Below are 21,255 nucleotides of genomic sequence, written 5' to 3'. Positions count from 1 at the left end.
TAAAGCCATTGTACGTATGTACATGCCGTTGATGAAAAGCATCCATGTATTCTACGTATAAATAAGAGTGTTTCTAAAGTGTGTGTGTAGGGACCTACATACATATTTAGATACATATGTTCATATGGTTTAATGCTAATGTTTATGTTTACGCCGTTTTAAATCTACCCTAAACCATCCATGTTTTTTGTGTGATGGGATAACTATGTCATTTGTAAGAAACGGTTTTATTACCTGCAAACAAAAACGCAACGACGAGATGGAAACGCATAATGTTCATCTTGCTTGGCATCATGGACTTGCTATGGGTCTTTAGATTCCAGAAGTGAAATTGTATCTGTGTTGCGTATGTATATCACTACGTCACTACTTGTTGTCACTGAATAAACAATTCACAAACATTCTTCAAAGGTTTTCATATAAAAGGCTAGCCTTTGTTCGGCCTTATTTTTTTAAGATGTATACTTTCTAGTGGTATTTTTCAGCACAGTTGATGGGGGACGTCGGTCGGGATGACGTCGTTGGCCGTTGTAGTGATAAAATAACGATATATTACGTACTCGTATATCCAATCTCCAGTTTAGAGTTGGTATCGTTTCGTCTTGAGCATGGATGGATTAAGTCAAGTGAGTGGTGCTGACTAAAAGAGATCTTGCTGGCTGCTTGCACTCTCTCCTCGTCCGGGAGTGAGTGAGTGAGTGAGAGAAAAGTCTTATTCTTCCTCCCTTTCAAGTTTTGAGCATAACGAGATTAATCGCATTAAATCTAAAACACACAGCACACGCACCTAGACCAGTTCAAAAGGAAGGAGATATCCTTTCATTTCTTTTTGAGATAAAAACTCCAACCACGAAGAAGAAGATATGAGGATGATGATACACAGTTTTGCCACAAGAAGAAAAATCCAAAAGGAGAGATAAATGGGTTTGATGGATGGGTGGATGGAGTTTGTTCCGGAATTTGGGTGATTGGCTGAACGGAGCTTTTTAATAAGATATTGTGATGATCCACCGGAGTAGATGAGACGACGATTCAATGTTCTAAGATGGAAGTTTAATCAGTTTATCCACTTGGAGGACTCGATTAGTGGTCAAATTGAATTTTCTCTAGATTAGGGAATATTAGTGAAGATTAATAATCGAATTATAATGGTAATTATCCCATACTTCTAATTACTTGGTGGTTCAAGTTGTAAGTTTTAGTAAAGAAACGTTCACCGGGATAGTTTTTGATGACCAGTTTAAGGATTGAATGATTTATATGCCGCTGTTGAGTTTTCCGTTAAATAGCTGCCGTTCTAATTGCGCGACAATTAAAAAGCGAACAATGCTCACGATTCAAATATGTACAATACAATACCATCAATCCGTCTGCGAGTTCACGGGCTGGACACCAGTCATGGAATATGCATAGCACAATACAATGCATGTGGGAGAAAGCGACGATCGGGAGTTTGGATAAGGGTATGATTGTCTATTATTTCTTTTCAACACGCGTACGCACCCGGTGTTTGAGTAAATACTTTGATTGTGCCGTGGCAAATAAAAGTTTTACTCCCTGGTTAACAATTTATGCTTTACGAGCAGAATGACTGGACTCATCCTAACGATACCGTACCTTTGTTTCACTTTTGCTTCACTCGCACCATGCACACACACGACTGTCCGGAATGGTCAGGTATTGAATACGTAAACAAATCAATTCACGCTCTCACCGCTACAACGCACCACGAATTCTGTGTCTGACTGAGAATGGTTTCAAGTACTTGACACATTGTAAAATGGGACTTTCACCGATTTATTTCAACAACTTTGAGTGAAAGTGAGTTGAGCAAGTTTTGGAGATTAATAAGGATCAAAGAGAACTTATTTTAGCACTAATGCTTCTCCCTCCAAGAAAAATGAGATGTATGTTGAAGCCAGACTGTCCATGACATGTATACGTGCGGAAATGCGAACGGAGAGAAATGCTTCTGATTCTGCACTTAACAAAGAGCTGGAGTTTGGTAACCTGCCTCTTGTTGTATGTACCGTGATTCACAGACGACGGACTCAAAAGCACGACGCTCTACGACTGAGGCTGGATGAGAGCGAGCCTGGTGCTTTGTGGGCTAGCGAGCGGTGGTGGTGGTGGTGGGGGCAGAGAGAAAGTTGAGCACTTTCACCCGAGTTCCCCCATTCCATCTTGGCGCAGGTTTCTGCTTATAAATCACACAGCAACTTCAAACTTGTTTAACTTAGGCGCAAGGCTTAACCCTAGCAATTCCTGTTATCCATAGTTTTACAAAAATTTGTGTATGTGTGCGTATGAATTGTCTCAATTTTGTCCTTTGCATTAGATTTCCTCAGAAGTAAGACCTCCTCCTATGAGACAGAAACATTATTGAAATTCATGAGGCTTGGACTGGTTCCGTTGTTCTCGATACAAATATCAATTCATGACATCTCATAATTCGTATTTGAGACTATTGCATGCATATTGCGCCTAATTGTAGGATGCCATTCTGGTTTGGTTTGTTAGTACATTAACAACTTTTGTTTTAGCGGCGTCATACTTACATAAGCATGTACAAGCAGTAAGCAATCCAGTTTGTAATTGAACCATGACTGCGGGATTGACTGCCTCATCTGCCTTGCCACTGGTTGAGAGTGGGTCGAGTTATTCCTCGTGTCAAATTATTTAGCGCATTAAAAGCTTTCAAATGAGAAGTAATGTTGTGTTATTTCCACTTGGAAGCTATTCCAGAAAACCGCAACACACATCTGGACCCACCCACATCACCCTTTCACACAAAAGATGTACTCACTCATCCTCTCGCTCTCTGAATATTTCCTTTGTTATAAACAAACATGCATCTGCATCGGCCTATCTGAAATTGCATTTGTGGTGAAATTGAATTGCACCTCGTCACATCTCATCTCACTCAAAGTAATGAATGTGCATCCCTCACATATTTACATACGTACGTACGCAGACAAAGCACACACGCACCCCGTCTCCGCCACTATCATCGGCCGCCCACACACAAGAAAGGTCTTTGACTGAAGTTTTGAATTTAAATTGAGTCGGGGAAAGTGGAAGATCTATGTTTGAGATGCGAATTCAAGTCGCCCTCTCTCCCTCCATATCCATTTGTAAATAAGTCTCTCATTCCAAAGTGTTAAATATTTAAAGAGATGCACCCTCCCTCTCCTCGTGTTATGTAAGTATCTATATCAAACACACACACATATGAACATACAACGCAACATGTAATGAAATGACTGCGGATAAATTCACACACTTGATTCACATCTACCAACGACAAGGGTGGAATATTATGTAATCATTACGAAACTCATCCTAATTTTCTTGAATTTTAAGGACTCTCGTCAGAATTTTAACAATAAAACGAAGGGAGTTTAATTATTCCGACAGTAAATAATGTTTTATTTTTGTTCAAGCATATGTGCATTCACGTTATTTATCTAGTTAGACGACGGGTGATGGTATCTCACGTTTTTTACTAGTCCCAAATTTCACCCAAAGGTTTCATTCGAATACAACGGCACATACACTGAGAACCTGATCATCATGTCTGCATTCATAGATGTTTGTACATGCGTTTCCTAATGATCATTCGAAGCACTTGAAGGAATTTAGTGTTTCTGACTCGAAAACTTGTGTGCGAAAAGATTTTTCTGAGCAATCTGTTCAATCCCACAGTGGGATCGAGATAAAGAAATATCGAATATAAGTATGTATGTATAACTGAACAACTGTCGTAGGAAGAACGCACACGCTCACTCATGCCAGTCGTTCAGGTTTGAAGGAAGGAAGCGAGTCGTGTCCTCGTTGTCGGTTGGTGCTAATTCCGAAACGGGGGAAAATGTGTCGAAAAATAGGAAAATGTCATGCACTTGTCAGAACATTTTTCATTCCCGAAAGCATGGCAGAACACAGCCTCCATTTTCTTCGTATGCACTTCTTTCCCAATTTATTTCAAAGCAGACATAGGCGATTGAATCGAGTAACTAACAATATCCTTGAGCCAGCCCCTTTTTCTATTAACTCAAAATTCACACACATCACAACTTTTTAAAGATGTCTCGTTAAAATGTTTTTTTTCTTTTGCTAGGACTTATATGAGGTTATTTTTTGGAAAATAAATTGAGCTTGCTGATTGTACATTACATAACGTTACACGCTTTGAATATGTGGATGATGTATTTCTAATAGTATCTTTCTGCCAACAACCGAATTTCTTGTCACTTGATTCCAGTCACGTTCACATGAAAATTTAACCGTACAATCCTTTCATCGAGGAATATGTCATGATGGGTGTATTTTTAAAAGGTTCGGATTCAACATTGATGTTAAGGAATGCGAGCCGTTTAAGAATTTATGAGCGATGTCGGATAATTAAATAATTCACTGAAAATTCATTTGAAAAACTAAGTGTGAACAAGATAGAAATTATGGGGGACAGGTGTGCTTGCATAATTAATGAGGATCTTGTTCACCATAAATCATTCCATTCTTCATGACTTGAATGTTCATTCATGTAGTGAATTAAATAATCTGCTCAGCATAGATCTGGACGGATATTGTAATGTGCAGAGTTTATGCATTATTTCAGAGAAGATGAGCGAGAAAGTTAACATCCGTGAAATTGGAATTATCAGTACACGTAAAAGGATAAACAGTTTGATTTATCGAGAAGGAAATAAAAATAAAAAATTGAAATCTTCAAATATCTTAAAAACCGTATCGCATAAAACTTCCCGTGAATCATTTGTATGTCAATGTCAACTATTTATTTCAATAAGGTTACTATACTACAAACATCAATATCGTCACAATTAACAAATTAAAAATGCTGTAAAGATAAATCTAAAAAAATGTCATGTTGACTAATCCTAAGCCAACGACGCACTTGTAATATTCAGATAGTCTGCTGCATCTGCTTTAAGTTTTAATAACGACTCTGGAGTTCCGTGTAACTTTTCGATTTCTACCAGACGTTTAATCAGAGGTCGTGATTCCTTGGGACTCAATTGTTTGGAACTGAGAGATGTGCGAAGTGCATCCCTAAAATTGTGAAAAAGGACATTATTAAGCGCATTTTGAGAAAATGGATTTATTAAGGAATGTCTTTCATCGTTATTCTGGACTGACTTACCCGGCTAATTGGAACTGAAAAATAATATAGAAAAACAAAATCATTCACTTTTATAATTTAAAATTAGTTGTGCTTTTTTGACTACTAGGTTAAAATGAAAGCATTACACCAGAAACAAATAATAAAATTACTACTTTAATCAGTTTAGTTTTTGTTACTACATGAAACAATTTGTAGCCAATTACCTGTTTCATTTTATACAGCGAATTTGCATACAAAAGCCATAAATCAATTCTTTTTGGGCGTTGAAGACAGATTGTGAGAAACATGGATCTTCCCTTGTCCATGTCTCCGTGCTCTACTTCAAATTTTGCGAATTTTGCAGTCACGTAAATTTCTGAAGAAAAGTGAATATAAATTTTATGGAATCTTTGTCATCGTCTGCCATCGTGACGAAAGAAGAAAACGACTTACGATTGCTCTGCTGCAATTGTTGTAATGCAGAAGGTAGAAGGAGTCGTGCTGCCTCGTGTTTCTTGTTTTTGTACAGAAAATAGCCCAGATTTATCCAAGAGTCGGATTCATGCAGCTTCATCTTGAGACGGCAACGGAGTAGTTCTTCTGCCTCCTATAACACGATACCAAGTAGAAACAATTAGCATATTATTTTTGCATGTCACATAAAGGCGACAATTGACAATATGCTACAAGTAACATACGTAAGGACTTGTAAAAAAAATTGTACAAGAATTTGGAACTAATTTACGTCTTTCTTATCGATAGATTCGTAGAACTGGGCAACTTTGTCCAAAACAGAGACTGGATCGTTGACCTTCATTGCCTCCTCCAAGGTGCCTTTAATTGATTCCTGTAAAGTATTTATTAAAATACAAATTTAACTTTAAAAATCAGAGACTGCCTTCATATGGCCCCATGATCATGTGAGTTTCCCCTATGGAACGATGTGGTTCATCTTCGAAATTTATGCCTAATTTTGACGTACAATGTGAGTGGAAAATTTCAAGTCGATCGATATATAGACATGATAAGTAAATAATCTTTGACTTGGACTAAAAACGACTGTCTTTGTTGGAGTGGAATAGTAACAGTATTAATACCTCAGTTCCATATTGCGTCTCAATTTGAAGAATTGTCATCCAGCAGAGCAGTTTCCCATTTTCGTCCCTAAAGGGAATTTTATCCTTCATCCTTTTAATTACACTAACCGCTTTGGCTGGATCGCCGTTCTGTAATTAATCAAGACAATCTGTCATTGCTCACTCCTCCAAGTAACGCATCACTTGTCACTTGTTCCATTGTCCCTTTCATTCCATCATCAATACGCTGCTTTTTGGGATTAGCGATACAATATTCTACAGATATAATAGTCTCATAGTGTGCAAGGCATTACTTACTCTTAATGCAAAATCCTTAAAATCTCTCCAATGTTTTGGATCCCCTGAGTTTTGAATAAGTCGAAGTTCGTGATCTTTTTCTGTCATGCTATCTGTTTCCGCATCGACCTAGTATGACAAACCACCAAACTCAAGATTAGGAAAAGTTTCTTTTCATAGAAAGTCACAAACTGTCAACAAAAGTTTCATTAAAATGAAACTGTCAATTTGGCACAGTTTCTCACCTTTGGACTCTTTTTGTCAGCCTTGTCACATTTACCCTTATTTTTCGGTTTTGCTTCCTCCACAGCACTGTCAACCTTGTTTTGAGTTCCGACATCTCCATTTGAATCAGTAGACGCGGAATCGTCGTCCTCCTGATTTTCTTGATCGTCATTATTTGTGGATGTAGACGATGATGGTAAAACGTCCCAAAAAGTTTTGTTTGATAACTTGAGGGCGGGGCGGCTCTCGCCATCAATTCCACTATCTACAATTTCTTTTTTTACTTTCGATGATTGGACTTCTTTGTTGGCCATCTCCTTTAACTTGCCTCTCATTTCGCCGTTAGTATTATTTTTCGGTTTTTTCGATGGACCTGCTGAGCAGTCTTCTTCATTTTCAGTAGGAATGACAGGTGGAATGTCAGGGTTCTTAGTTTCGGACAACTTTTTTTTCTTTGAAACTAGTTTCCCTTCATCAGTACTACGCTTTCGTTTTTCAGAGATTTTGGTAGAAATAGGAATTAGGATGGGAATTTCTTCATCATCGCCTTTCTCATCGTCAGCAACTTTTTTACGTACATTTGCTATTGGTAAATATGATTTAATGATATTTTAATCCACATTTAATTTATACATATAAGTAGGTGCGTACAGAATGCATTTTATAGAATGCATTTTATAGTATCAAAGCAAAATAATTGACCATTGGGAAGTAAAATAATAAAGGACTTGACGAACCTGATTTTGTCTTGTCTTTGTGTGAAATAAGCACTAACGCCTCGTCACTTTCCTCCGTTGCCTTGCGTTTCCGTTGAGTTTTATCAGTGATACTCTGGTGTTTCTTTTCTGGTATTTCGTAATTCATGTCCAGCGTAAGAATAGCTCTTCCTTTTTGCTCATCTACTTCGACAACTTTAAATTCTACTGGGAATCCAATTGGGAATCGATTTTCTAATGGTATGGCCAATTCAGTTTCCTTTGTTGGAATTTTTCCTTTCGGTACAAAACCTAACAATCCGCCAATCATTTGGACACGAAGGCCTGCACCCTTTGGAGCAATGAACCTGACGACACCATGACCTTTCGAACCAAGTTCCAAGTTTGTGAAGGACGAAGCTACCAATCCTTTGCTTAACCTTAGTGTTTTTTTCGCAGTAAACACAGCTGAATTCCTTGAAAGGTCAATTTGGAATACTTTTGCCAATAATGAATCGCCCGGTGGGTACTTTTTCTGGACAAATGCAGGAGAAAGAACTTTATCCTTGAAGTGCATGTAGGGGATGAAGCCCTTAACATCCCCAATTTTCACAACAGCTCCGCCTGTATTATACGATACCACTAAAACTTTGTGAACAGTACCGAGCTGAAGTTCATCTTTGTCAATCACATTTGTAGGGTCCAGTAGATGCCTAATGACGATGAAAAGAGACAAACAAAAGTGATTTAAATAGGATTGCTTAATTAAATATTTAAAATTTATATATACAAAATTTAGTTGGCATACTCTTGACATGAAACTATGAACATTCCATCTAATGAAGAATACTCGAGTACCCGAACGTCGTGTTCACTTCGAAGCTTAAAGTCTTTTTTAAACTGTTCGTCGGTGTAGTCCAATTTGTCAGAAGCTCGTTGTCGTTTAAGAAGTGCAACGCCACCGCCATGAAGTTGGAGTTTGGCTCCTCTCGGCTCTAAACTAGTTACAAAACCCTTTCTCCTTCGAGAGTCACTTTGTTCTAACTTTTGAGAATAATTTGAATTTGGTTCAGCTGAATAAGGAAAACACTTTATTTCGTCCAGCGTCAGGTACGGACCGACGTCCCAGGGAGGAATAAACAGAATTCGTCCAAACACAGTATCACTGACATCAGCTCTGTGCCTTTCAGCCAAGTGGTCGTTGTGTACTCGACCAATTATAGAATCCAAAAATGAAACCATGAGACCACTTGCACGTTTCTGTAAATTAGACAACAGACAGTAGACAGATAAATGAGCAAGTTAGTCTTCCTTATGTATAATGATTGATAGACAATAAATATCAATATAATGCCTGACCTCAACAACAATACAAGAAACTTTCATCCCAGGAAGTAGTTTTACTGCAACACCTTCTGGGGGACAGACTTGTTTGACTTTGGATGGCACAGAATTCAATGTCAATTTGGCCATTAATCTTTTAATCTGGCAATTTACAATATTAACCGAAATCAGTTGTCCAATACCTGTCAAATCAACAATAATCATTTAATAAACATCTATAAAGCAGAGATAGTTTCGCATAAACATTCATCAATATATACCCAGTGGTCTCTGAAGTTTCTTCTCAGTGATTGTCGCACTTGTCATTGGTAAAAATGCACTGACACCTTTAATTCCCATATCAATAATGTACCCTTTGTCTTCCTTACTTTTTACAGCGCCAGTCATAACCTAATTTGTACACGTTGCAAGATATTTGTTAACCAACTCCAAGGAAGACGAAAAATTCAAATGAACTTACAATATTTTCATTTAAATCTGTAGCCATCCAATCATTGTGGATGTCTTGAGGGTTGAGTGATAAAGTCACACGATGTTTTCCTTTATCGTTGATAATGACGGTCATGACTTTGACCACAACCACATCTCCTATCTTAAACATTGTGTCCAGTGGATAAATTATCTACAATAAAATTTATTACATTATACGATATAATCTCGTATTTGTTACATGTCACTTTTACGTGGATTAGCTAGGGACAGACGACTTAATAATAATACAATTGTTGTAAAAAGCAATGCATTACTTCATCGTCCTCAATCTTTTGATCCTTTTCCAGCTTTTCTAGGACTTCGGTGTATGGGTTGGAAATTTCTCGAATGTCAACTGTCCCTACGGTCATTCCTTCATAAAGAAAAAAAATCAAAGACCTTTTACAATGTGAACGAGATTGGGCTTATAGTATTATTCAGCAGCGTGGCTTGCAATACACAAATAAAACTGACCGAACAAATAAAACTCTATGTATTTCGTGAAACAATTGAGAATTTTGAAATTTTACTATCATTTTAAGTAAGTAAACTTGGTCAATCATCATCCACAACTCCTCCCATAAAGAAAAAAACAAAGTTTAATGTCATCTACTACTGAGTAATCATTTTTCTAGTTCCACGAAAAGTTGCAGCATTGGAAACGTTACATGTTCAAACGGAAAATGAGACCTTTATATCTTGGAAAGCCCGACCTTTGGAGATAATGATTAAATTTGTAGGATTATCAGTGGTAAAATTGTTACTAGTACAATTCCTGATAAAATGGGGTTTCTGATGTTGATTGGCAATGATTGGAACTCTATTTCTGAATTAATCCGTTCCTCTTCCAAGTTCAAGTAATTATGTTTATAATATATGAATTTAATTGACAAATAAACTACATTAGCATTTAAGCTATCTTGTCATACGTAGCTGTGAAAATCTTCTAATTATATTTTCATTACGCGAATAAAGACATGTATACCTGGTAGTCCTATGAGTAAGTTACTTTCTTGGACCTTCCTGACGCAGCCCAAACACAGCGTTCCTTCAACAAGAGTCTACATACATATTATACATTGTATAATTATAAAAACTTTATTATGGAATCCTTGTTTTTTATTGATATATATAAGGAAAAACTCACATCGTAGCTTATCGAGGGTAGCTCCAATTTCTTATCCAATCTGAGAAAGTTGTTCTTCTTGATTTCCGAGGAGAATTTGTCCTTCTTTTTCTGAAATAAATTAATCCAAATAAAAGCTGGACCAAAATAGCAGGGAATTCAATGTCAAATTTAATAAGGACTCACAGATTTATTTCCCCCAACATCTCCCGTGTCGGGGTTGCTCCGCTTATTTTCAGCCTTGTTCTTTTTTCCACCACGAGGAAATCCCTCTTCCGTCATTTTTGGAGACAAATTGACTGCGTAAAATTACTTTCTCTTATCAACAATCAGAAGACAATTACAAAATTACAAATTATATTAATCTCGGTGGACAGGACACATGAGATGAAATATTGTTGCTTGTGGCAAGCACATTGTGGGGTCTCATGCCCGCGTTGGTTCAGGCCATCTCAAGACAGCTCCCATAGCCAACTCTGCCTTCTTGGCTGTGCAATTACTGTAATTTTACTGTACTTCATTCTTCATGTACTATTTTATATGCTGAGGATGAGAGTGCTAATTGGATTGGAAACGCATGCAAGATTTGTTTGTTCTCTTATTCAAATTCATAAATTTATTATAGTACACACAGACAAATAAATATAAACTGTACAAAAAATTTAAACAGATAACATTTTTAAAACAAAAAAAACTTTCAATGTCTATGCATAAAAACTTTACTAGTTAATTTTCTAGTTGTGAAAACTTTTAATTCATTTAGAAATTTTTAAAATGAATATTTTTACTAAGATTAAGACAGTCCCTCATCATAAAATCGCGAAGAGCCCATAATGCATCCGTTACACTCGTGTGCGCACCTGTGTAAATTGAAAGAAGAGTAGTCAGAGGAGAAATGTAATTTTAATAAGAGTTAAAAACAATGATTTTTACCAGCCCCATTGCCAAGCCATTGAGAGGGCAGCTTATCCTCATCAGTTTTGACCGTTTCCTTGCTAGCATGGAGGGTTTTATCCCATTCGGGTTTCTTATTTGAATGAAGACTCTCAATGTATCTACAGATGTATTATCAAGAAAAAGAGACCAATTAAAAATTTGAACAAAATGGTTATCACAATGTATTAAGTATTGACAAAGTGGAAATTAAATTGTACCGAATGTAGGCTTCTGAATGCAAGAGCTTTTGAGGTCTAGGTGGCACAGTTACGAATAATGGTTCTGGTGGTGGACCGGCTCGTACAATTACTTGTGGTTGCATTTGAGGCATCACTTGACCGACACCACTTGCCCCAACAATTGCTGCAAGATCATTGACAATAATGTCATATCCTTTGAAATTTATTAAAAAACATGAGACACAGACACAAACAACTAAAGTATTAAGAAGATAGGAACAAAAATTGTATTCATTAGAAACATTCTCAACCAAACAAAACTCACTGCCAAGAGTGGGTGAAGGAGCAGGGAGCAAAACATTAGATTGTTGCATTCCAGCGTTTATAACAATATTCGATTGTTGCAACCCCGATGGACCATGAGGGATACTAGGAGTATGCATTGTTGCAACAGCCGCAGGGCGAGGCTTAGGGTTACGAGAAGCTCTAAACAGTCTATATTAATAAAACAAAACCAAAATTAAAGAAAACCATTCACAAAGTTACTAACTGGATGATGATGTCGATTGAGTAGCTGATGACGACGACGATGGTGACAACTGCGATGTCAGTTTTGCAGGTCGACTGCTCTCCAACAATCTATTTGAAATTGTTGCTCGAGACAGTTGTAACCTTCTACATTATTCATTCATTTAGAAATGTAGAGTATACAATACTGATATGTACATATGTCATCGTAAATTGAGCGGTGCAACCATCAACATTAGAATTGTAACAACAAATAATGTTCTAAGATGGAACAAATATTTTAAAAAGAACTAGATGCTACTTACTTGCTTCTCATTTCTGGATGTATAATACGACCGTTTCCTTTTAAAATGTGTATTTCTCGAACGTGTTTCAACAATCGATTCAGAGTTGGAAATGACTTTACTGTTTTCTTGATTCTTGCACAGTTAGTCCATTTGCACTGAAAATGTGTGTCTGTAAAAGGATAAGAGGTATGGTTATCATTTGTCATTATTTTTGGCAGGTGGATGTACCATTACTGTCTTTGAAGAATGATGGAACATGTCCTTTCGGTTCTTGTACACAATGCTCTATAAGATCCAGCGCATCTTCAAATTGCCACTCGCAGCCATCCCAAACACATTCAAAAATCCAGTCTGGGTCTCGTTTTAGGGCAGCAGCAGCAGCGACAAATTCACTGTCGGCTGCTGCTTGTTTGGATGCATTTTCCTTAAATCTTTGACTTCCAGGTCCAATGGTACCTGGATCTATTTATCATAAGAGATAATTTTGATGCACAAAGTTTTTTGCTAGTTAGTATGTAAATACACATATTTACGAGCCTTACCTATTCCCTTAGCTATTGCAGCTTCTTTTTCTTCGTTCATTTTGGCTGCACGCTCCTCATATTTTTGTTTTTCTGACCGTGGCAATTTCTTCCACTAAAATTATTAATGCATATGAATTACATTAAGTTATTTAGTTTTTTATTAGCCGATGGCTTTCTTAAAAGTTGTCAACTTACTTCTTGTCCCACCATTCTACTGATTTCTCCAAAGCTGGAGGTTGAATTCCGTTCAGTGATACCTCGTCTAACTTCACTCGAGTACAGAATATACCCTGTGACAAGCTTCTTTCCGGTTTTGTTAGATTGTTTCTTCGTAGTCCCAGAAGGAGTCATTGGGCCGATTGGAATTCCAATGACGGAACCAGTTGTCTCTGAATTTGATCCAATTGAAGGTGGCGACTCCAAAGAATCATCCATTAAACTATCCAATTCCAACTTGATTCCAGCCATTAACTAAATTAATAATTTTCATTTAATAATTGAAATACTATGCAATAAATAAATGTATAATTAAAATTAATTTCGTAAATTACAGGCTCAACTTTCATGGCTGCCTTAAGTCTTGGCATCTCTGGGCCGGCTGGGATAACTGAGCCATCCAAATCCACTTTGGCTAAAGTAATTGGTCGCCGGAACATGAATAATTCATCTCGATGAACTCGAGGGTCCATATACTGGTATTTTTTGAGACCTTCAAATTTTTTTACTTGTCGTCTAGCCTCATCATATAACGATTCACAAACATATACATCTGTTTCAGGAACCTCAGTTGGCCTCACTGTAAAACAAACAATGACGAACGACGATTATGCATAAACATGATAGAACGACATAATTGTCTTACTCCTCACTGCTCTTTTTAAACCTACTTTTAATATACTCGTCCAAATCCAACACACAGCACTTTCCACAAATGCTCAACAACGGGTTCGTATCTTCAATAGAACTCTGGAAAATTTCATTTTTATAAAAGACTCTTCCTTGTGGAACATTGGCTGGACTTATTTCAGAAAGCGAAGTAAACCATGGACCATGAAAGAAGGTTGTCCCTCTAAGAAGAAAGAAATATACTTGCAATAATGTAATTATGATGCAATGCAATATTTAAAAAAATACTAAATCTGCATACATGGCGTCGGCCCACATTGAATCCACTCGAGCTACCAGCTTTTTTGCATTTTCACTCGAACTGGAACTTGCCACTCGAACTAGAACAAAGTCGCCACTTCGGATAGGTCCACAAGAAAGGCTAAATTGTTCATAGTATCGAAGGCCTTCTTTTCCAACAACGAGCGGAAGCTCGATGTTCTGCAGAGAGCAAATAAATAATCTTTAGACTCAACATTGGCCTTACAAATTAGCAATGAAATGGAACAAATTGTTACAAAAAACTCACGGGGTATAATTCTGGAGGAGCCTTGTCACTATCATCTAATTGTTGTAACTCGTCGCGGTGCTTTTCGAACCGTTCTTTAAAGACAGAAGCTACACGTACAGGTTCCAAAGGTTTAGGTCTTGGGATAAGTTTTACACGGTCCGAGTCAAATGCCCACGACTTTAACTTGCAGAAGCTACGAGCCTTGGTAGAGTACCGGTACTCACAAACATAAACGTCTTCATCGGCATAGCCTTCAGGAGCGTAGTGGAAATATTCCCGTCCTTTGACTGTCATTACCCAACATTTTCCTATAATTTCGCTCAACATTGCTGTAGTTCTTACTTCACTTCGAAACACTTCCTATTCAAGTATCAATGAGAAAATTAAGTCATACACTCATAACAAACAATTACTTGTATTAACAATTCAATTCCTAACCTTTTCCAAAAATTTTCTTGTAGGAACGTGATACGTTTGGTCGGGTCTATAAAACCATATTCCTTCAAACCACTTTATCCCATCGGGAGCTGTCCAGAGTTTCTGAATGTTTGCAATGTGCGGTTGAACTGTTGATTTTGATGTAGCACTTGCCGTCGAACCATCAGAGGAAGAATTATCCATAGCTGGTGGCGTGGGAGTCACGTAGACAAAATCGCCAATGCTGAACGTTTGTTCATTGTAGCTTTCGCTCTGTTAAATTACAAGAGTATTATACATAAAAAGCTTAAATAACTCAAAATGTTAATATAATGTAAATTGTAATCCATTTTATGTATATCGTATTATTTGGGTGGTGTTTGCAAACCTGAGAACTTTGAGATTCAACAGCTTCGTCTTTTTTCTCAACTATGGGGATGTCCTCATCTTGCGGTAATTCTTGAGCTTTCTTTTCCACTCTGAGTGTTTCAACGGATCTTTCAAAATCAGCAAGTTTGTAGGCAAGAGCTGGCGATTGCAAAATTTCTCCATTCTCTCCGCACATTTCATCACGAGTCCTAAAGTTTAAAAAAACCACAAGGTTTTAGTTATTTTAATATGAACTAAATAATATATATGTATAATGTTCATTCAATTATTATAAATTGCGTACTAACCTTATGAAAAAAGATTGCAATTCAACTGAATCCTCAAATACTTGCGAATCTGAGCGAGAGAGTTTGCGAGCACGTTCAAAACCTAGGAACATGTCACGTTGGAACAAATCCAACCGTTTATAGTATCCCCGATCCAATCGACTTTTGATCAAGTCTAACGAAATTGCTCGAATTCTACAAATCCGAAAAAAATTAAACCATATATTGATTGATAAATTAAGTAAACGCGACTGACCTCCTACACCTTCCTGAAAATTTTATGAATGCCTGTGCAAATGTGTATCTTACTTTGTTCCATCAGCTTCGTCATATTCCGGCAACTCGGCCATTGTATCTGTAAAGCAACGTCCTTCCTCATCCTGGTGGTTGTACACAGATGTAAAAATGGAAATGAGAATTTCTTTCACGGCCGCACGAACGTCAGGTACGCCGTCATCATCAGCTACAATGCTCATTTTTGTCTGAAGGACCAAACGTTGAAGAATCAAAGCATCCTTGTAAATTGAAGAATCTGGCTCGTTGAATTTGCAGGCGTTGTCAAACATTAACATTAAGTCTCCAGAGATTTGTTCCAGTGTTTCATAAGTGCCATTTCTTTGCTTGTTACCAATCCGTTCCAAATCTATGGGATTCTTTATAATTTCGTAGTATTCTGGATACTCCTGTAATTATAAAAAATCTAACGTAGATAGTTGATCAAATATACATACTAATTTTAGTACTAAGTAAAATAATTTTGGTTACGAACAGCTTTTGAGGGTAACTTTTGGAAAATTGCAGACAACAAGCGACCATTCTTATCCTTGTGCTCTCGCACAGTCTCTAATAGCTTCTTTTGGTTTAGAAGCATCTGTGGATTCTTTTTTCTGAAATAAATTGGATTGAATTTTTATTACACATTTATCATCAAACAAAAATCCATAAGTATACAAACATGCATGTGCACAAATTTACATTGTTATTATAATCATAAATCATACTTTTTGAGCTTTGGTTTCGTCGGATCTGCTCCGAGCTGTCTAGCACGTTCTCTTAAAACTTTCTCAAGTTTGTTAGCGTCTTCGTAAATAAGCGACCCCTCTTCATTGTAAATTCTACAAAAAACTTGTAATGAGTTCATTTTCGAACATGGGATTTCAAATGTACATTCAGAGTCTTTATGAAAGCGAAAGGTTTGTGACAAATAGGACATTCCACACCCTCTTGGTGCGTGTTCATGTGATTGTTTAATTCGGCCAAATCCCACATGACTCAATATACCCCTTAAATTCTTTAAATTCTTACCTGCAATTGTTGAACATCAACTAAACAAACCAAACCAAGTCGAAGTCAAGCACACATTAATACATATATATCAATAAGTTAGTCAATATTAAGTGGCACGACTTCTTACAACAAAATCTTTCATAATCTCATCTGTGCTATTGTATTTCTCCAGTTCAATGTTGGCTTTGATAGATATCATATCGATTGGCTCGTTGATCACAGAGTAGTAATCTGGATACATTTTCCTTGACGGTTTTTCCATGAAAGGAGAAATTAGAGAACGGCCATCCGGCTCCTAGAGAACAAATTGTAATTTATTTAAATATTATAAAATATTACAAAGTTTTATTTCTTGTTCTATTTCTTGACAAGAAATAAAACTAAATGAAACGAAAAAAGAGAGAATATAACCAACCGTGTAATCGCTGATAACTTGGTACAGCACCAAGAATCGCTTTTTGAGCTGTTCCCGATAAGCCAGTGTTTTTAAATTTTTTTCCTCTACCTTGGTTGGGCTTGACTTTGATGGAGGAACAGTGGTTGCAACCACTTGAGCTCCTCCCGAACCCAAACTATCTTTAGTCTTTGATTTTCCACTAGATCGCTTGATATTCGTAACTTTCGAACGCCCTTGTTCATCCTCATCGACAACATCCATGATCATGTCTCCCTCCAAACTTAAGGTTGGTATTGGAGTATTGGTAGCGCTCCGTTTTGGGATTATTACATCATCATTCGAGGATTCGTCGCCGTCGGGTCCTAGCAATTCTTGGACTTTGTTGTGAACTAGCTTTTGCAGTTTTACTGCTGATTTGTACAAATGAGAGTCTGGAATATTATAAGCTTTTGCGTTTTCAAACATAACGTTTAAATCCGCTTGAACTTGTGTGAGATTTACATATTCATTTCGTAAAATTCGAGTTTTTATCTGAGCCAGTGAAATAGGATTCTTGATTTCATTGTAGTAGTCTGGGTAAAAGCGCCGAGATGGGAGACGTCTAAAATGAAATTGTCGTTATTTAGTTGGTTGTCGTAAGCCATAATATATCCGTAATAGATTTTTTTACCACCCCACCAGACACCAATCAATAAAATTGTGCAGCCATGTATAATATTAATTACTCACTTGAAGGGTTCGGCGAGAAGAGTTCCAGCAGGGTTGACACATGTTGAAACAGCTTCGTACAAAGCCCACATTGGATCTTCTATGTTCCCTTGAGCGTCTTCTTCTTCGTCCTCTTCTTCTTCCTCGTCTTCTACGTGTTCTTCGTCTACAGAAATTAAGCATCTCATATAATAACCCAATTAACACATTAGGTTATACAAAGGAAATATAGAATGAAGACATTACGAACCATCGTCACTTTCTTCCTCCGCTTCCTCATCCTCCTCCTCTTCGTCGTCATCTTCATATTGCAATGCTGCAGTCACTGCCGAATGTGAGGTTCCACTTCTTAGTCTCCGATTTCGAATACGTTCGCTCTTGCCCGGGGTGGAGGTGCCTGGCTTGCCATGTTCAATTTCATACTTTTTGGAGGCCACAACTTTCTTCAATGTCTTTGCATCTTTATATATTTGAGATCCAGGCTCGTTGAATGCACACGCATTCCGAGCCATTAAGAGAAGATCCTTCTCCATTTCTGAGAGACATGTGTACTCAACTAAAAAAGTATCCGTAACAAAATTGTATCAATGTTTACCAATATACAAAAAAAACAATTCGGTGTAGAATTACCCTGCTGTATTTTCATTGCTATCATTTTCAAATCGATCGGATTTTCGGTGACTTCATAGTACGATGGATACTTCTTCCTAGAGGGAAGCAGCTGAAACACTGTATGTAATGGACGATCATCTACATCTTTTGCGTTGATAATAGCGGTGAACAAATCCTCAAGTTGATTAAACAACACATTATCTCCTTTCTCATCCTCGTGTCGATCTTTATCTGTCGTGGTTGAAGATGATTCCGAAGTTTCCTCATCATCTCCTCCACCACCAATTGCAGGTTTCCGTGCTTCTGCCGCAGCAGCGCGTCGTGCCTATGATTGACATTGACATCGGGAATATTATTACAAAAACGCATTTAGGCCATAACATTTAAAAAAATAAACTCACCAACTTTCCCATTTTCAATATTATTTTGCCTTTCCCTTCTCCATCCGCGGACGCATCATCAAATAACCGGCACTTGTGTTCACCGAAAAGATCCCAAAGGTCGCAGGCGTCCTTATACTCAGGAGTGGATCGTTTGTAAAATGCCTTAGCATTCGTCAACATTAAATCAAAATCTAAACCCATTTGGTCAACATCTTCATATTCATCCATCTTGATCTTTTGCTGTATTCGAAGCATATCCATTGGATTGCTAACAACCTGCCCAATAAAACAAAACACATTATTACAAAATGAAGTAAAAAAACGCCGAATTTATTTATCATTGATAATGTGCCTCGTAGTATAACGGTTCCTGTCTTCTTTTTGGAACTCTGATGAACGGTTCGCACAACAATGTACCATCCTCCTTCTTGTGATTCCTCATGATGTCGTAAAGATGTTGACATTGTTCAATCTATAAACATAATTATATTTAAATCATATGTGGCATATAATATGTACACTGTAAATCTCGACTCTCGTTAAACTCACAGGATCCAGCTTCATCATCCGTTTCCTTTTGCTAGTGGCGTCATGATAATCCAAATCCTCCCCCGTCTCATCTTCTTTACTCGCGGAAGAAGACATTGACGTCCGTCTCCGCTTAGAAGACGCTGCACCGGCGCCGGAAAACATCTCCAAAAGGCTAATTACCTACTCCACGACAAGTCGTTTACGCCTCCTTTGCCGTTGTACAAGCGTGAAAACGTCAGGGATCCTTACTATATAAATAATTAAACGTAAAGTTGCCTAAATAATCTGAGATAGGTTATCCGTGTGATGTTTTACCTTGATTATGCGATACGCACTGCTAGTCAAAATTTGTAGCCTAAAATTGATAAGTCGGTTTCGAGTCAGTTGAGTTGTCAGAAGAACTTCCTCAAAAGCCAGAAAGAGCTCACAGTTGATGCCGCCTGTGTTGATGGGCACGTTGAGATTACGGAGAGTGGGAGATGCAAATTTATTCGCCGAGTCACTTGTCATCATCCCCGGTCGTAATTGTTCATTATTTTGCTGATTCTGCTGGACGAACAGGGACTGAAATTGTTCAACTGAAAATAACAAAATAAAAATGGTAAGTTGGAAACATTTGGGGGTTTCCCATATTGAAGAATACATTGTGCACATTATTATCAAGTATTTATTTTTTCCCATGTCAGGCTAGGCGATATGATACTCGTACGACAATTTTCTCTCCGGAAGGTAAGTGTGAAGTTAAAGTTTATCTGCTTGGGGTAACGTATCTCAATTGTAATTTCTTACAGGGCGTTTGTACCAAGTCGAGTATGCTATGGAAGCAATTGGTCACGCCGGAACTTGTTTGGGAATTTTGGCCACGGATGGAATTATTCTCGCCGCTGAAAAGAAGAATACCAATGTACTTCTGGACGACGAGAATTTCTGCTCAGATAAAATATACAAGCTTTACGAGTTAGTTAATTTACAGATTATGAGATTTTATTAGTATATAGTATTGTCAGTAAGACGGTGTTTATTAATCTCACAGGGACATGGTCTGCAGTGTTGCCGGGATAACTTCGGATGCTAACGTACTTACAAATGAACTCCGGGTAATTGCTCAGCGATATCTTCTTCAATATGGAGAGCCAATGCCTTGTGAGCAACTTGTATCATGGCTTTGTGATATCAAACAAGCTTACACCCAAACAGGAGGTGAGGTTTCTTGCAACATAAATTATGTTACATAATACAAGCAATAGTGTAAATATAAGTTTTATATAAATTTCTTGAAACAGGTCGTCGGCCTTTCGGTGTCTCATTATTGTATGCTGGATGGGATAAACATTACGGATTCCAGCTGTATCAATCTGATCCAAGTGGAAACTATGGAGGATGGAAGGCCACTTGCATCGGAAACAATAGCAATGTTAGAAAAATGTTATAATCATGCAATCCTGTTTCATAATTCTGTACACATTAATAATAATGTGGTGTCAAATTGGCAATTTACACACTAATGATGTTTGTTATTTTGTTTTGAATGATTTTATAGGCTGCTGTGTCTATGCTAAAGCAGGAGTATAAAGACGGCGTCACACTTCAGGAAGCAAAAACACTGTCAATCAAGATTCTTGCAAAAACGTTGGACACTACTAAATTAAGTCCAGATAAATTGGAAGTTGCAACTGTCACTCGCGATGGACAACGTACAAAAATGACTGTTTTGAAGCATGAAGAATTAGTGAAACTTATTGCAGAGCATGAACGTATCGAGAAAGAAGAAGAAGCACAAAAGAAGCGAGAAGCTGACTCTAAATCCGATCCGTAATTTAATGATCATTATTTTAAAACATAGTAATTAGTTTAAAATCTTTCACCCTATAGTATCAGTCAAACTTATTACAGCATTGAGCATTTTTGTTTAAAATCCAAATGTTACTCTAAATTAAAATTGTGGTACCATTATCAAAGCAAATATTGTTATCCATATTTGTCCATTTCCCCCCAAAAAAGGTAAATAATAAACTTTTCTACTTTAATGTCTTTTCAAAAATGATGACTGACTCGAAT

At 37.3% G+C, this 21,255-nt stretch overlaps 4 protein-coding genes across 10 annotated transcripts in view; 1 reads left to right on the top strand and 3 right to left on the bottom strand.

Moving 5' to 3' along the window:
• The window catches only part of LOC110852731 (zwei Ig domain protein zig-8), a 70,371-nt gene extending 68,310 nt beyond the window's left edge, over positions 1–2,061 (bottom strand). For 3 of the 4 annotated variants that reach the window (XR_004835806.1, XR_004835809.1, XR_004835811.1), the window contains exon 1: positions 235–2,061. Coding sequence is in view for 1 of the 4 variants with exons in the window: in XM_022100846.2 (XP_021956538.2) it covers positions 235–295 (61 nt within the window). In the remaining 3 variants the exon portion in view is untranslated. The remainder of the gene's footprint in view (positions 1–234) is intronic. The other variant, XM_022100846.2, reaches the window with a different exon arrangement.
• A 2,709-nt stretch (positions 2,062–4,770) lies between these two features.
• Positions 4,771–10,779, bottom strand: LOC110841731 (protein RRP5 homolog). The gene is made up of 17 exons (XM_022087426.2): positions 10,543–10,779; positions 10,378–10,467; positions 10,216–10,291; positions 9,506–9,603; positions 9,220–9,381; positions 9,020–9,149; positions 8,775–8,941; positions 8,224–8,675; positions 7,458–8,128; positions 6,741–7,303; positions 6,517–6,624; positions 6,220–6,348; positions 5,868–5,969; positions 5,576–5,729; positions 5,347–5,498; positions 5,162–5,175; positions 4,771–5,070 (listed from the first exon to the last, which is right to left on the bottom strand). Exons 1-17 carry the CDS (start codon positions 10,636–10,638, stop codon positions 4,899–4,901), a joined length of 3,336 nt encoding a protein of 1,111 aa, XP_021943118.1. The 5' UTR covers positions 10,639–10,779; the 3' UTR covers positions 4,771–4,898.
• A 166-nt stretch (positions 10,780–10,945) lies between these two features.
• On the bottom strand, positions 10,946–19,632 carry LOC110850645 (protein polybromo-1). Of its 4 annotated transcripts, none has more exons than XM_035846643.1 (28): positions 19,513–19,632; positions 19,216–19,445; positions 19,019–19,138; positions 18,685–18,942; positions 18,302–18,608; positions 17,922–18,227; positions 17,693–17,837; positions 16,982–17,564; positions 16,694–16,861; positions 16,585–16,604; positions 16,281–16,394; positions 16,049–16,166; positions 15,589–15,962; positions 15,301–15,474; positions 15,012–15,201; positions 14,645–14,896; positions 14,225–14,566; positions 13,958–14,136; positions 13,698–13,879; positions 13,362–13,606; positions 13,006–13,281; positions 12,829–12,922; positions 12,515–12,748; positions 12,305–12,455; positions 12,022–12,146; positions 11,511–11,655; positions 11,290–11,411; positions 10,946–11,216 (listed from the first exon to the last, which is right to left on the bottom strand). In XM_035846643.1, the coding sequence occupies exons 2-28, from the start codon at positions 19,357–19,359 to the stop codon at positions 11,116–11,118; spliced, it is 5,469 nt and encodes a 1,822-aa protein (XP_035702536.1). In that variant the 5' UTR covers positions 19,360–19,445; positions 19,513–19,632; the 3' UTR covers positions 10,946–11,115. The 4 variants fall into 4 exon arrangements, with proteins under 4 accessions (XP_035702536.1, XP_035702417.1, XP_021953815.1 ...); XM_035846524.1 differs by lacking the exon at positions 12,022–12,146 and adding an exon at positions 11,797–11,966 and having other exon boundaries at positions 11,511–11,685; XM_022098123.2 differs by lacking the exon at positions 12,022–12,146 and adding an exon at positions 11,797–11,966.
• A 31-nt stretch (positions 19,633–19,663) lies between these two features.
• Positions 19,664–21,238, top strand: LOC110847781 (proteasome subunit alpha type-4). The gene is made up of 6 exons (XM_022094778.2): positions 19,664–19,798; positions 19,884–19,926; positions 19,989–20,154; positions 20,231–20,397; positions 20,481–20,611; positions 20,738–21,238. Exons 1-6 carry the CDS (start codon positions 19,796–19,798, stop codon positions 21,011–21,013), a joined length of 786 nt encoding a protein of 261 aa, XP_021950470.1. The 5' UTR covers positions 19,664–19,795; the 3' UTR covers positions 21,014–21,238.
• The last annotated feature ends 17 nt before the right edge of the window (positions 21,239–21,255 follow it).

Source organism: Folsomia candida, unplaced genomic scaffold (assembly GCF_002217175.1).
Source record: "Folsomia candida strain VU population unplaced genomic scaffold, ASM221717v1 Fcan01_Sc001, whole genome shotgun sequence".
Taxonomy (NCBI): Eukaryota; Metazoa; Arthropoda; class Collembola; order Entomobryomorpha; family Isotomidae; genus Folsomia; species Folsomia candida.
The sequence above is the reverse complement of the archived record's forward strand: the minus strand, read 5'-3'. Positions and strand labels throughout refer to the sequence as shown.

What these genes read in the sequence shown, in the direction of transcription:
- LOC110841731 (XM_022087426.2), bottom strand. Translation starts at nt 10,638, where the DNA reads ATGACGGAAGAGGGATTTCCTCGTGGTGGAAAAAAGAACAAGGCTGAA. An exon ending in ATGTTGGGGGAAATAAATCT is followed by an intron (nt 10,468 to 10,542) that starts GTGAGTCCTTAT and finishes AATTTATTTCAG; the next exon opens with AAAAAGAAGGACAAATTCTC. An exon ending in CAGATTTAAATGAAAATATT is followed by an intron (nt 9,150 to 9,219) that starts GTAAGTTCATTT and finishes TGTACAAATTAG; the next exon opens with GTTATGACTGGCGCTGTAAA.
- LOC110850645 (XM_035846524.1), bottom strand. Translation starts at nt 19,359, where the DNA reads ATGTTTTCCGGCGCCGGTGCAGCGTCTTCTAAGCGGAGACGGACGTCA. An exon ending in GACGAAGCTGATGGAACAAA is followed by an intron (nt 15,475 to 15,588) that starts GTAAGATACACA and finishes TCGGATTTGTAG; the next exon opens with AATTCGAGCAATTTCGTTAG. An exon ending in TTGAATCTCAAAGTTCTCAG is followed by an intron (nt 14,897 to 15,011) that starts GTTTGCAAACAC and finishes GTAATTTAACAG; the next exon opens with AGCGAAAGCTACAATGAACA.
- LOC110847781 (XM_022094778.2), top strand. An exon ending in GACAATTTTCTCTCCGGAAG is followed by an intron (nt 19,927 to 19,988) that starts GTAAGTGTGAAG and finishes AATTTCTTACAG; the next exon opens with GGCGTTTGTACCAAGTCGAG. An exon ending in AGCTTACACCCAAACAGGAG is followed by an intron (nt 20,398 to 20,480) that starts GTGAGGTTTCTT and finishes TTCTTGAAACAG; the next exon opens with GTCGTCGGCCTTTCGGTGTC.